The sequence below is a fragment of the Leishmania mexicana genome, chromosome 28, assembly GCF_000234665.1.
Source record: "Leishmania mexicana MHOM/GT/2001/U1103 complete genome, chromosome 28".
NCBI lineage: Eukaryota > Euglenozoa > Kinetoplastea > Trypanosomatida > Trypanosomatidae > Leishmania > Leishmania mexicana.
The window spans coordinates 553,541-568,434 of record NC_018332.1 but is presented as its reverse complement, the minus strand read 5'-3'; the positions used below and the strand labels follow the sequence as shown (position 1 = coordinate 568,434).

The window sequence follows — 14,894 nt, the reverse complement described above, 5'->3', positions numbered from 1 at the left end:
GGGAGGATGGCGCGGGCTAGAGTGCGGCAAGAGGACGCCAACGAGGACAGAGCCACCACTGGCACGAACCAAACCAACAGAAACACACACACACACACACACAAAGAGGAGAGAAGGCGCACCAACCTGCACAGACGTGGATGGCAGCGACGCCGTTGCTGCTGGGTACGCGCTCCCCCGTTCTCCAGCGGCGAGACTGCAGAGCGAGCGATGAGCCGTGCGTGCGTGCGTGCGGAAAATAAAGTTGTCAGCTACGCCATTCCGTTTTCAGTAGCTGATCGCCGTAACTCGCGGGTGCAGACACCGACCACGTCGCCACTGTGATGCCGTCTCCAATTCACCCATCCACCCTGAAGCCGAACACGCGGGGCCACACATGGAGAGAGGGAGGGGAGGGGGCACACAACCCCCGGCCTCCCCCTTTTCTTTCCCTCACAGGCAACACATCCACCGTGGCTGGACTTATCGTTGCCTTGCTAACACCTATCCACCATCTCTATCCCACTTCACTTTGTCGCCCGCGCACGCACATCTTCGTATCGCTCCCTTGTCGCGCCGCACGGACGTGCTCCACCTCAGCGCAGGATGAGTGAGCGGTACACAACATCCTCTGGCTTGCCGATTAGGATGATCGTCTCCGGCTCCGTCGTCTTGTTCTCCGAGTAGAGCGTGATGGAGAGCGACTTGTACACATTCGTGGAGGTCAAGAATCCAGTGCTCTCCTTGCGCACGTCACACGAGACCAGGCCTTCGTTGCCGCTGGAAGGGTTCTTCAGCGTGAGGAGCATCTGCAGTCGGCGCTGCTTGAGCCCTAGGAGGTCCGACAACTCGTACGAGCCACTGCGGATGCGGCGCATTAACGGCAGCTTGAAACCACCAGTCGCGTTGTACGTGCGGAAGTCGCCTGTGCGTGGGTGCGTACCGAGGTGCTGCACCACCTTCTCATTGTGCATGACAAGCGCGATGGATTGGTTGTACACCGTCTCGGCGTTGATGCGGTAACGCCGGACAAGGGACAGGGCGACGGTGTAGCAGATAAGACAGCACGAGAAGCCGCTCATAAAACCCAGCCGGGCGACCGTCTGCAGGCTAAAGCGGGAGAGAAGAACGTAGCCCTTGAAGAAAACGTACACGACAGCCAACATCGCGAACGTGCTGGCGGTCACCTTCGAGTAGAAGATGACGTTGTCCGCTGGCATCCCAAAGATCTTGCCGCTGTAGCGCGGCGCGGACTTGTCGTAGGTGACATCGTCCAGCTTCACCTTTGGCTGCGAGCGACCGAAGAGAGAGTCCATGAAGCCTCGCCGCGGCATGCACAGGGCGTGCAGCGGCGAGGTGGATTGCGGCGACGATGCGGCAGCAGCGGCTTGTGAGCGTAGCCGGGCCAACTGACGCGCCGCCAGTGCCGCTCCGGCCGTCGTGTGTGCCACGTGGAGCCGACGCAACATATTCGTTCGCAATGTTTACCTTGTCGTTCCGCGCAGGGGCTCACTACGCCTTTGGCTCCTCTTGTATCCCCCAACGTCGCCAGCCAAAATAAATCAAAAAAGGGGCAGCGGCACGATATCGTGAAGACGACGAGGGAGGTGGTGGTCGTGGTGGAGTGCGCGGCCGACAAGGCAGTCGGTTCTCGTTCTTTGCACCCAAGATAGCACTGCCCACAGAGAGGAAGTAGGGAGAAGAAAAGCAAAACTCAGTGAGGTGCAGGAGAAGTAGACGTGCTGACACGCGACGACGAACACGAGCAAGCCCACCCAAGCTGCCACGTACCTGAGTACACTTGTCGGAGAAGCGCATACGCGAGGTGGCGTTTGGCGCAAGTACGGCGCTGAAAACTACATTGCTCTTCTGCGAAGCCAAGGGCGTACGATGAGGGAGGCCGGGGTGGGGTTGAAGGGCATCCATGGCCGCATGTTTGACCTGCGCTATCGCAGTTTGGTGGATTGATGTCGAGGCTCGTCATTTGATTTCCGTTGGCGTTGCCTGGCGTCGGATACATAGTAGGTGCAGCCGCATATCTGGACGGAAAAAAAAAGAGATGAGGTCGCGGGTGGCTGTGCAGGGAGAGAGAACGCGCGCGGCGGCGGGGTGAGAGTGGAGATAAGGCGACGGGCCACAAGACAAATGGGTTGGCTTGGCATTGCGTACACCGTGCCTCTTCAGAAATTTAGATGTGTGAACTCCCTGCCTCCAAAACCCCTCCCTTACTCGTTTTCCTTTCCGCCCTGGACCCGTGTCCAGTGCGGTGCTTGGAAGAAGAGTGACGACGCGACAGAACGCAACGAAGAACAGAATGGTAAGACGCCGAAGAGGTGCGCGCGTCACAGAACAAATCACAGGAGAGGGCCGAAATGCGAAAGCCATGATGCACACACACACATGCATACACGCGCTATGCCACATCTAGTGCCCTTTCTTTGTTCCACGACTGCGGCTGCTCATACGTAGCGGCAACCCACACACCGCGTTCTCAGGTGCACTCATCCACCATGCGCGCCCATACTCTCTGCGACGCTCGCCCCAGGGCTCGGACCCGGTGACGGAGAGTCGCAGTGGTGACACGTCGAGAGAGCAGCGTCATGGATGAGACGACACGCACGGCACACCAAACATGAGCGGCAGGTGCGGAGGCGTCGAAAACTATTAATTTTATGAGGGAGTGACAGCACGCAGGAAAAAAGAACGACGGAAGTGTGTGCGTGTGTGTGTGTGCGGGGAGGGGGAGGGGGAGTCGAGTGAGAGAGAGGGCTGAAAAATGGCGCCTAGACACACGCCATGATCCTCAACACCATCGAGCACACAAGAGAGGGAGAGAGACAGGGATGACGAGCACACAGGTAATGCACCACCACAACCACAACGACGACAGCGCCGGAAACGGCGGTTGTGTTGCGACAGAGATGCGCAGTGTCGAAACAGGTAGCTCAGCAACGATGCAGCTGAAAAGTGCGACAGATGTGTCTGTGTTGAAGGGGTGGACTGTGTGTGTGTGGGGTGGGGGGAGGGGGAGGGGAGAAGAGAAACAGTGCACAAGAAAGAGCACCAGTTGAGCCTGCTGAGTCAGACAATGATGTTCATGCGCCATCAGTAACACATGTACACAAAACACACACACACACACACGCCCATGTATGCTACACATACACCATCGCCACGGCACACCCGCACTCCCTTCATCGCTTTCCACAGAGTACGACAACGACACCAACACGCACACGCACCCACGCACGCCTTTTCTTTCGGGGGTGGGGGAGAGGGGTGGGGGCAGAGCAACAACAATGAAAACACCAGTGAAGACGAGCAATATGAGATGGGGACAACAAGTGATAATAATGGATAAAGAAGCGGCACGCGCGCAGTGCACATCATTGTACGTGCTTGCAGAAAATACGTAGACCGAAGCACGGGGCAGGGGCACAAAACGACGGGGAGAGGGAGGGAGGGAGGATGTCGGTATGTGGCCAATGCGCATGCGATGAGCACAACGGCCACGCAGAACGACGAAGCGCGGGAAGGACGAGGGAAGGGGAGGAGTTCAATAGGGTGAGAGAGAGACCCAAGCAAGCGAAACGAAAAACAGACCGAAAAAAAAAACAGAATAGCGACAACACAGGCACCGCGTAAAGTGTAACAAGCACCAGCACGCACGCAACAACAGTCTGGTCACGAGGCGCGCGAAGACGGTAGGGAGCACACAGACAGAGAGACAAGAACGGCACACGAAGAAAGAAGAAAACGTGCGTGTGGCGACAAGTGTCGTCGTTTTGCCGTGGTTACAGCTGAAGGCACCGACACCAATGCGACCATAGAAAAAAAAACGGAAAAAACAACAACCAAACAAAAAAACACGACGAGAAAAAAAAACCTATCATCGTTGTTGCGTGGCAGGCACAGCGATGGAGCACCTCCCCAGAGGATATCAAGCCGGCGCTTCGTTCCTTCTCACCGCATCCCTTCTCTGCCGCACAGCACGAGCTGAAGGCCACTCTACACCCCAGGCCCGCCACAGCGATGCGCCGACTCGGTCACCTGAGCACGGCTCCTGTCCCCACCCCCACCCACCCCCGCTCCGCAGGCAGCCTCACAGTCGCTCCTGTTGTGCCGGGTGACACACGCTCGAGCCACGCTGACACGCTGCCGAACATACCCATGGCGCAAACATCGTCACCGTCGCCGGCGGCTCTCACGCAGCGCCATCCAGGACCTGGCCGCCGGCATCCGTAGCGATACATCACACTGGCTTCGCCGTGTCGCAGGCGCTGGACCCTGTCGCGGCCAGGAGCGGTGGGTCGGCATTGGCAGGGATAGGGGGAGGGGAGGGGGGGCGGCTCGGCTCTCTCCACAGAGAGTGCGGGGTGCACGGGGCCCTGACACATACCACGCCGGGGTGTTCCCCCGCGTTACTAGGGGTATCCGCTGTGTTGGGAGGCTCAGCGTCTGCAGCCTGCTCTTTGCTACGGCTACGGGCTCTTGGCGTGGGCGGGCAGGTCTGGGTTGGCGCTGCGCCAACGATTCAACACACATATATATATAAGGAGCGCATCGGACCATAATAAAAAATACGTGGGGGGGGGGTGCCTCAGAGAGGAGAAGTGATGGCGAGAAATCCAAGAGACACGGCTGGCGGTCCCGGCACGCCTCTGTGATGCGAGGTGGGGACAGGGGTGTGGAGGGATGGGAGCGAAAACGTCCAACATACACTGTGAGCGAGAGCGACACACCCGCCTACACGCAAGGATATGACCAGTCTCTCGTGCCGCACCGACGCACACGCCTCCCTCCTCTTTTTTTAGTCGCGCCTATACATGTGTGCCAGAGTCGTTCGCTTCCTGTTTATTCCCAAGTCGTCCAGACCCGCGTGCGCGCGTCCCTATAATGCGTGACGATTGAAAGGGGGAGGAGGAGGGGCATCGGGTAGGAGGGAGCGAGGGCAGCCGTGCGCCACATCCCCCTCTCTACGACGTACACAAACACGACGCACAGAGGCACACACAGCTACAGGAAAAAGGGCGGCGTGCACGTGTGTCGACCTCCACCCCGCTCTTCCGCTCCGTTCTTAAAAAAAGAGGACTGGGGAGCGAGGTATGCGCATCAAAACAACAGAAGCATCACCTCCTCCACCGCACTCATCAGCTTCTTCCATCCGACACGGAAAACCCAACACAAACTCGGCGCAGTCCGTTGTGTCGTTCTGTTGGGTGTGCCGCAAAACGTAGCAGATTTCGACAGCTCACATAGTGGAGCACGTCGTACACGCCTTCTGCTTCACCTTGCTGTATCGACTACTTTCCCCTTTCGTCATCAACGTTGATGTGGTGGGCGATCGAAGCGACTTTGGTGACGGAACCGTGAGTTTATCGCGTGAGTGGCACACGGTACCGCCGCTGCTGAAGGTGTCGAACGTGCACGGCTGTGGCGTGACGCTTGGCGTCAGGGTCAGCGCTTCGCCTGTTATGGCGCCATCCCACGACCCGCGTAGCTGCACCAGCTGATCAAGACGCTCTGCCAGCGCACTCTGCAGCAGCAACAACGCATTACACGGCGACTGCTTGTCCAGGCAAATCTGTTCTAGCAGCTCCACGGTGCGGCTGTGGGCGCTGAAGCGAGGGCGCGCGTCAAGCACCTCCGGCTCCAGCGCGAACGTCACATGGCGTTCGCTGAGTCGGCGCTTTTGTGAGTTGGTGGTCGGCGTCGAGGAGCCGATGTAGGACGGCGCGATGCGGCTGCTGGAGCTGTCACCCCCGCCCTCTTCATGGCCGAGCGCGACGGAGCAGATGACGTACTTCAGCCGCTTTGGCTTGACGGGCGAGGCGTGGGCACTGGAGGCGATACTCGTGCGCTTTGTGCACGACACCAGCGGCGCTGCCGGTGCGGCGGCGCCGCACAGAGAGGGGGGCGTGGGGTTGTGGCCGCTGTGTGAGCTTCCATTGCTTGCCGCGTTGGCGACGTTGTCATCGCCCCCGTCACTTGACATGAAGGAGAGGTTCTGAGCCGTCAGCAGCATCGGCGTTTCTGTGCTTCCGAGGCTGTCCAGAGAGTGCATAGAGGTGTAGGAGATGGCGCTGTGGAGGCCGCAGACCGATGTCCGCGGTGGTAGTGAAGCGATAAAGTGCTCGACATCCATGCCTGCCGTGGCGAAGGTGTTGTGTGGCACGCGCGCTTCACACTGCTCTAAGTGGCGCAGATCCTCTCGCAGCGCGGCGTTCGCCTTCCAGCACGCCTCCATCTGCTCACCAAGCTTCTTCAGATGCTGCTCCTGCGCTGCAATCACCTGCAACGAGGAAAGAAATGCGCGGCGGGCTTGCATGACACCTGCCGTGGTGTCAGGCTTCGCAGCGGCGCTCTCCGGCAAGCGCCTGAGTTGTCGTGTCTTCTCCATTGTAGGATCGACGAGCTGCAGTTCTTGCTGGAAGGACCTCAGCACACTCAGATACTGCGACTCGAAGAGACGCAAAATGCTCACTTTCTGGCGCCAGAAGTGGATCGTGTTGGCAGCCTCGACGGTGCGGGTCCAACTCAGATGCTGACCTTTGCCCTTGAAGCGCAGACGTGCCCGCCGCTCCTGCGCATAGAATGCGCGCAGGCTGGCCGTCTGCTGCTTCAGGTTGTGCAGTCGACGTTGCAGGTCGACGACGCCGCTGAAAAATACCTGGTACGAGTCGCCGAAAGCTGCCTCATCGCCGCCCGCCTGTGCACCCTCGTGGATGCCTGATGGTGAGCGAGTGCAGTCTACCTGGAGGCCTCGTCGGTCTGACGCGCCGGCTGCGACATTGCTCACTGCTTCCCCATCGCTGGTGTCGTCCCTGCCAAAATCAACCGCGCTTGGTGAGTCGTCGTGGCCCCGGTAGAGGTCCTCCATTCTGCCGTCCCCGCCGAGCGAGAAGGCGGACTCGGCCACGTAGGTGGTCCCCCAAACAGCCGCAGCCCTGTCAACCCTACCGCCGTACGCCGCGCGCATCACAGAGCTAGCGGAGCTGTCGTTGCGGGCACTGCCAAACGTGTCGTCCCCCGGGGTCATAAATGCGCGGCCCCGCACCACGTACTGACACGAAGGCGGTGCGTATGGGTCGGGCGTTACCTCTGGTAATGCGGCAGGCTGCACCTGCTCCACCTCACCGCTCTCCAGCGTGCGCCTGCATGGCTTCGTACTGCTTGCTGCACCACGTTTACGGTGCGTGGGGCTGCTGCCGCCGTGGCTCATCATCGCGGTTTGCAGAGAGGGGGAGCGCCGCATCGAGCTGCGCAAGCTGGTCGTGCAGAGCAGGTCTTCGCTATCTTCGCAGATGCCCGTGGAGCCAGAGGAGAGACTACTCAGGCTCGGCGATGCACTGTAAATGCACCTGACACGAGGCGTGGCATTGTGGCTGTACCTACGACGCAAGTTCTTGTGCATCCAGCGGATCTCACGGGCTAGCTGAGTGAGCAGTTTCGGATACTTGCGCTTTGATAAAGTCCGGGCGGCAGGGACGGGAGGTTGCTCCCCCACATGGGGCCCGCCCATCATTGACGCAGAAAACGAGAGGTCGCCTCGGTCACGCGCCGAGGATGCGAGCGCGGCCACGAGGTCATCGGTGTCCACATCATGCAACGCGCCCACACCGTCCAAACCTGCTGCGTAGTAGGCGAAATACGGTGAGCAGCTCTGGGCCGATGCACTAGTGGCGGCGGTGATAGCTCCTGACGACACGCTGGTCGCGTCAGTCACCTCCATTGTGCTGTTGCTGCTCACATTCTGGAGTGAGGTGAGGGTTGACTGAGGCGCCGTTGACTTGAGCGTCAGCTTCGAGAGCGTCGGAGAGGAGGACTTCTTCGGCCCCGTAGACACCATGGCCCAGATGAAGTGTTAGATGGAAGACGAAGACCACAAATAAAGGGGTGCTGCGCAATGAGTGGGTTGCACCAAAGGAGAGCCCACGGCTTTGCGGGGAGGGAGACGTGCTGGCTGGAGTCAGCGTCGAGCAGAGCGGCGCAGCCGCCAGGCAACACAGGTCACGAGAGGAAGGGAGGAGGGGGGGGAGTGGAGGAGGCGCTACAGCAAGCTTGTGTTGGTATGCTGCTCTTGGGTAGAAGGCAGTGGAAAGAAAGGAGATACTGCTAATAATAGACTTTTATATATGTAGATGTGCGTGTGTGCGTACGTGTGTTAGGGTATTTTGACCGTGCTCGTTGGGAGACTTACGCTGAGGAGGCTACTCGGATTTCGTTTCTGACGGTGGCGTTGCCGTGCGTGGAGCTGCTCGTCCCTTTTCCTTTTCAAATTTGTCCGCTTTTTTTTTTTGCCTCCGTGTCGCGTCGAATTACTCGAAATGGGCCGTCACTCGCCCTGTGCTCAATCCACAACGCACTTTTTCCGCTTGCAGCCGTACAGGATGGGTGGCCGTCACCGTGTACCTCAGCCACAGCCACGGACTGGCCGAATTTGCACTTGCGCGCGTACGTGAGTGTGCGTACACGTCTTGGTCCGTTGAGCACACTCACGAGGGAGGGAGGTAGAGGAAGAGAGGAAGCTTTAATAGAACCGGAAGGCACATGCAAGTCCAGAGAGTCGAAGGCTAGCAGCAGCAGAAAGTTTAAAACACACAAACAGACACACACACACACACACACACACACAGAGAAACAGATGGTGTTGATGCCGCCCTCCCTACCGTGGTGAAGGCCAGAGAGACTTCCTCACAAGCCCAGCAAGCACACCCACGCACCGACACAGGCAGTTTCGCGGAGCAACGACTGGAGTTGCTCCACTCTGTCTGCGTTTTCTTTTTTTTTTCGCTTATCGATGCGGGGGTGGGTGCGGGGTGGGAGAGAGCTCGGGGTGATGGTAGACCAGGCAGACCAGCAGGCAAAGTGGAGAAGCACACACACACACACACGCGAGAGAAAAAAAACAAAAGCATGAGCAGCAGCAGCAGAGAAAACGAGAAGACGTCCGTCTTTGCCTGTTCTCTCTCCCCGTGTGAACGTGTGTGCACAGACGCAAATCGCGCGAGCAAAGATAACGGAGATCGCCCGACGAAGAAAGATCACCACCGCCGCCGCCACCACACGAAATCGGGGGGGGGGGGAGTGTAAAGGCGGCAGAGGGAGGGAGGGAGGGGGACTTCAAGTGGACACTTTGCGTGACGGTTTCTGTAAAGCACAATTTTGGGGAGCGTAGAGACAAACAGGGAAAAGAAAAAATAAAAACGCGGACACACAGACTCGCACAGCTCGAGAGACAGAGTCCACGCGCGTGTCTGCGGAAGAGTGTGCCAGGAGGAGAGAGGGGGCGGGGGCGGAAACGATGTCAATGACCCAGATGCAAAAAAAACGAAAAACAGAGAAGGAAGGGGTAAACACACACGCCTGCACCTGCGCCTCGCTGAGAAGAACGTACTCCAGCCGTGCTGCCTTTCTGAGGTCGATGCGAGAGAGAAAGTGCGTGAGCGATAGTAGGAAAGGACGGTGTGCACACAACAACAAGGGATGGGTTGGAGGGAGGGGGGGGGAGTGAGCACGTCTACGTTAACGCATCAAAGGGAGATGAGGGTTCCGGGAAGAGTGGTGGATCGGTGGCTTGAACGGTATAACAGAGCTTTCGTCCTTTTTGTGTGTGCGTCGTCCTTATATATATATTTATATTATTCCTCGTGTTGTCTCCCTCTCCGCCCGCTCAGCACCGTGTACACACTCTGATAATGATGCTCAAGCGAGAAACAATTCCAGACCAGACAAACGACAGGGAAAGCGTGCTATGGAGAGCAGCGAGAATGCATTCGTCGAACAACGAGCCACTGCACAACAAAAATCTGCAGACGACTGTGGGTGTGCAGACCCATTCGTGGGTGGTGCGTGTGCGATGTCGCGTGCACCAGCGCGAGATGTCAGCAGAGGTGACGGTGAGAGAGAGAGATGGTGAAAGGGTTGTAGAGGAGATGGTGCACGAGCGCAAGGAAAATGCGCTGCATGCGACATTCACATTCCAAGCCATGCTGCCGGTGGTATGGGAGAGGGTGGAGGACAAAGTGCGCCTTCTGCAGATGGTGGCATCCGTGTATCTTTGTTGCTCAAGGGCCACGCAGACATACGTACAGACTCTCGGCGGGGCGGGCGGCACCGTGGAGGCCATAAGCAGTTCCGTGCTACAGTCTCTTCGACAGAGGGGGGCACACTTTGTTCTGCTTTATCTTGTTCCCCTTTCCTTACAGAGGTAGTCGTTAGCACAACAAAGAAAAAGCATACACGCGCCTACACCCGGCCATCGCCACACCCGGAGTTCACACAGCCGACATCACCACTGTGACTCGCCACCATTCTTCGCAGCACTCATATTAGAGCGCTCCCTAGGTGCCGCATCGGGTGTTGCATCCAGGAGAAAAGAAATGCGCTGCAGGTCGGCCGCGCCTCTTGCTGAGGTAGTGCCCAGTGACATACTTGATCTTACGCGTGTCACCTTGGGTTGAGCTACGCATGGCTGCACCGGCGCCGTTGCAGCCGTCGTGGTCAGCTCGGAGAAGCGAGGGGTGGAGAGCCGAGAAGCGCCCCCCTCCCTCCCTCCTCACATACACGCCTGCAGCGCATGCTCGAGTGCGCGGACGTGCCGCCTCTCTGCGCTTCCCTCTTCTACATTTGCTCGCCGATATTGGCGGGGAGTTCCTCAATCTGCGTCGCGTAGAACTGCTCAATGTCGCGCAACAAGCGCAGCTCGTCATGGCGCACGAAGGTGATGGCCAGCCCAGTGCGGCCCATGCGACCAGTGCGGCCGATGCGGTGAATGTACTGCTCACGCGAGAGCGGCAAATCGTAGCTGAGGACGAGCGAGACGCGCTCCACATCAATGCCACGCGCCCACAGGTCCGTTGTGATGAGCACGCGACTGTGTCCATTGCGGAACTGCCGCATAATCTCGTCGCGCTCCGCCTGGGGCATGTCGCCGTGCATGGCGGTCACAGCGAACTTCTCGCGCGTCATCTTCTTGGCGAGCTGCTCCACCTTTTTGCGGGTGTTGCAGAAGACCACGGCGTGGGCGATCGTGAGACTGTCATACAGCTCCATCAAGACATCGAATTTGTTTTTCTCCTCGTCGACAGAGACAAAGTACTGCTTAACGCTATCCACGGTGATTTCGTCCCGCTTCACGAGAATGCTCGCGGGCTCCGTCATGAACTTCTCCGTCATCTCCAGCACGTCAGCCGGCAGCGTCGCCGAAACGAGGATGATCTGCAGCGGCGGGACCATGCGGTAGATGTCGTGGATCTGAGCCTTGAAGCCCTTGCCCAGCATCTCGTCAGCCTCGTCCAGCACGAGGGTTTTCAGCCCGTTTACACGCAGACTCTTGCGGCGGATCATATCAAAGACGCGGCCGGGCGTCCCGGAGATGATGTGCACGCCGCTCTCCAGACGGCGGATGTCCTCCTCCGTGCTTTTGCCACCGATGCACGCGTACGCCGTCAGCCCCATGTGGTGGCCGATGTTGTTGCACAAATCCTGCGTCTGCACCGCCAGCTCGCGAGTCGGCGAGAGGATGAGGGCCTGCGCCTCACGCGTGTGCGGGTCGCACGCTTGCAGGAGACAGACGCAGAAGGCGGACGTCTTGCCCGTACCAGAGGATGCCTGGGCAATCACGTCGCGTCCCTTTAGGAACGGCATAATGAAGCGCTTCTGAATGGCGGTGGGCTGCTTGTAGCCGAAGCTGTACATGCCCTTGAGCAGGTCCTCTTTCAACCCCATCGCCTCAAAGGTTGGGATGGCCAGCACGTTGGCCTGAATATTATCCACTTGCTCCGTCTCCATGGCTGCCAGGGAGACGGTTATCGAGAGAGGGTGAGAGAGTATACGGGGATGTATGTATATGTAATGTGTGTGTGTGTGTGCGCGCCTGGGAAGAAGGGGTCTGTGCGTGCATACTTGTATTATCGACGAGACTATTCTTCTGCCGCTGCACATGCGTGGTCGCATCGGCGTGCGCCATGTGCCACGTTATAGCGAGGGAAGCGGAAGCAGATGGACAGAGAAAGGCCGAGAGGGGGAGGGTGCAGAGCGTGTGTGTGAGAGAGCGGGATGGGGTTGAGACGACTCGACGTCGTTGGAAAGACGCCGCCATACATACGACTCCCGAGGAGGGAGGAGGGGGGGGGGAGACGGCAGCACCTCTTGCGAGTGCATGCAGAGATCACTGCCGTTGCCAGATGCGCTGGCAATGCAATAGCCCCACAAAAAATACAGAACACGAAACGTTTGGTCGTTCTCCTGGACTCGTCCGTGCCCATCAGCGTCGGCCAAACAAACGACGACGAAAAGAGGCTCGGAGGAGTGCGAGGGATCAATGGAGCGACACGCGCACCCGCCGTCTATCGATTGCGAGACTGATCTCATCGGAGCGGCTTGTGCAGCGTCAAGGAGAAAGCAGTGAGAAAAGATGAGCAAGAAGGTGAGGGATGAGGATGGCCGGTGTAGGACCCATGTACAGGCCCAGCGACCGAGCGACGGCACGACTGGGACCTGATCGGCTAGAGGCACGTATGTGCCTCTCGCTGTGTGTGTGTGCGGGCCCCATGCGCTAAGCAGACAGGGAGTCGTCTTTCAGCCGCAGCGTGCGTGACGTCATCTGCTCACGGTACAGTGCTTCCCGTAGTTGTGCAATGACACCGGCACTGCGCCGGCACGCTTCCTCCAGAAGGCGGTTACGCTGCTGGACATTTTTCAGGCGCCCCTGCAGTTCCGCCACCTGTACACCCCGCCGCGCATCATCGAAGCTGAGCTCCACCATGCTGCGCACAACGCTCGTCTCGCTGCGGTTCTGCTGCTCGAGTACTTCTCTCGCGGTCTTCTCTGCCTCAGCACGCTGGCGACCTCTGGCAAGCTCCGATTTCAAAGTGTCCACCTCCGCCGTCCACGCCTGCAGTTCTCGCTGCAGTGCTTCCTTTTCACGCAGAGCAGTCTCTTGTGCCCGCTGCATGCGTTCCTCTGCCGCTATAGCGCGCGCACGAGCCTCTGCAGCTTGGCTCTGAAGCGCATCCTCGTTGGCCTCGGCGAGCGCGACCATCTCTGCCGCGTGACGGTCGCGCTCGGCCTGCAGCTGCGTCTGGTGCTCCGCCTTTAACGCCTCCAGTGCTTCCTGAAAGTTGAAAGCATGCTTTTCCGTCTCGCGCAGTTGCTGTTGCGTGGCTTTCAGCACTGCATCTGTCACGTGATGCTGCTCCACTTGCCGCCGCAGAGCCGCAACGTCTTTCTGTGCCGCCCTGGATTCTTCTTGCGTGGTACGGAGACGCTCTTCCAGCACAGCGGTGCGCCGCTCGGCCGCATAGAGGGACTCCTCCACACTCAGCAGCTTCGCGGCGGCACTTTCCGTGGAGGTGCTCAGCTGGTATCGCAGGTTACGCTCCTTGTCTGCGATGGCCACGTACTTGTCCCGAAGGGTCTGCAGCTCTTCTTGTTGCAAACTGCAACGCTGCTGCAGCGCCTCCAGTTCTGACTGCTGCTCCTTGAGCTGCTCCACTTTCTTCATAAGTCTCGAGACACGTAAGAGGTTCTGCACCTGCTCCACAAGGGCCTGTTCGTGTTCCTCAGACAGGCCACTCAACTCCTCCATGGTCGTTTTTAGGCGGTGCGTGACGGTGCGCACTTCCAGCACAGCGTCGCACCAGTTCTCTTCCGCGGCGGTGCATCGGCGGACAAGCAGGTCGACTAAGCCCACTTGCGCCTTTGCCTCCATGACTCTCCGCTCGTGAGCAGCTCGTTCCTCCTGCTCATGAGCTGCCAGACGCTGCGCCATTTCCTCCGCCTTCTCATCTGCGGCTTCGGCACGGCGGGCGTGATGAAGCGCCTCGAGCTCTGCTCGATGCAGCGCCTGTGCGTGCCTCTCTGCCGCGCTCTTGCACTCTTGCTGCGTCGTCGCGTGCCAGGCTTCCCAGCGCGCGATCGCGGACCCCGTTGCCGCTTCTTGGGCAGCAGCCCGCATCCAAACACTGCGAACCTCAGCGGCGGCCTCGCACAGCGCTTGAAGCAAGTGAGCTGCTGAACTTTCGAACGCGCGGCGCTCGCGGGCTTCTGAAGCAACTAACGACTCCAACATGTACCCTTCCCATTCGTTGCAGCACCACTGTGCGTACTGCATGCCTTTCCGAAGACTGCACAGCTCCGCCGACATGCGTCGCACGTCGTCGACGACGTCGCTCAGCCCCTGATCCGCCTCGGAGGAACGGTCAAGGATGCTTCTCAGTTCCGCAATGCCGTCACACCAGACGGCGCTTGCCTTGTCTTGGGTTTCTATGATGTGCTGCTTCTCGCGGAGGTCGTTCTGCAGCGATGTGACGAGTAACTGCGTTGTGCAGTGCTGCGCCTCAAGCGCTTCGCGGGCCTTCAGTGTCTGTTCGACAAGGCGGCGCATGCGCTTGTTGTCCTCATACAACTTGAGCGCATCGGAGTCTTTCTCCGCGATAGTGGCAAAGTAGTTCTGGAGAATGACATCCACTTCGTTGTCGGCCATGGCGCGTGAGACGTAGTCGAGTGATAGAAGGAGAGAGGGGAGAGACGCCCTACGATGGCGTGTATGTCCTTTACACTTCTTCGTTCGACTCTATGGATGCGCTTTGCTCTCTATGGCAGCGATGATGGTGGGCGATGGCCGTAGGTGGCTCGCTGGGCGCCTGTGTGTGTGCGTGCACGTCTCACAGAGAAGCGATGCCGAAGCAGCAGGAAAAGGGAAAGCACGTGCACACAGGCGCGACCGCACGCAGAGCCAGCGCCGATCGAATGAAATCAACCGAGAGAAGCGAATAAAGGGAAGAGGGAGAGGCGGTGGGACGGCGAGAAGAGAGTGATGTTGTGTGGGAGGCAGAGAGCCTGCCAGCAGACGGAGAAACACTCCTCGCGTTTGTCTCCCTCTCTCTCTATGGGTGCGTGCGTGTGTGTGC

At 59.0% G+C, this 14,894-nt stretch overlaps 4 protein-coding genes across 4 annotated transcripts; all 4 read right to left on the bottom strand.

Moving 5' to 3' along the window:
* Window positions 1-575: 575 nt before the first annotated feature.
* Window positions 576-1,295, bottom strand: LMXM_28_1550 (conserved hypothetical protein; the record flags this gene model as incomplete). Its single annotated transcript, XM_003876948.1, has 1 exon — window positions 576-1,295. The coding sequence occupies one exon, from the start codon at window positions 1,293-1,295 to the stop codon at window positions 576-578; it is 720 nt and encodes a 239-aa protein (XP_003876997.1).
* Window positions 1,296-5,230: 3,935 nt separating this feature from the next.
* Window positions 5,231-7,828, bottom strand: LMXM_28_1540 (hypothetical protein, unknown function; the record flags this gene model as incomplete). Its single annotated transcript, XM_003876947.1, has 1 exon — window positions 5,231-7,828. The coding sequence occupies one exon, from the start codon at window positions 7,826-7,828 to the stop codon at window positions 5,231-5,233; it is 2,598 nt and encodes an 865-aa protein (XP_003876996.1).
* Window positions 7,829-10,602: 2,774 nt separating this feature from the next.
* LMXM_28_1530 (putative DEAD box RNA helicase) lies at window positions 10,603-11,772 on the bottom strand (the record flags this gene model as incomplete). The annotated part of the gene is made up of 1 exon (XM_003876946.1): window positions 10,603-11,772. The coding sequence occupies one exon, from the start codon at window positions 11,770-11,772 to the stop codon at window positions 10,603-10,605; it is 1,170 nt and encodes a 389-aa protein (XP_003876995.1).
* A 766-nt stretch (window positions 11,773-12,538) lies between these two features.
* LMXM_28_1520 (conserved hypothetical protein) lies at window positions 12,539-14,467 on the bottom strand (the record flags this gene model as incomplete). The annotated part of the gene is made up of 1 exon (XM_003876945.1): window positions 12,539-14,467. The coding sequence occupies one exon, from the start codon at window positions 14,465-14,467 to the stop codon at window positions 12,539-12,541; it is 1,929 nt and encodes a 642-aa protein (XP_003876994.1).
* Between the last annotated feature and the right edge of the window lie 427 nt (window positions 14,468-14,894).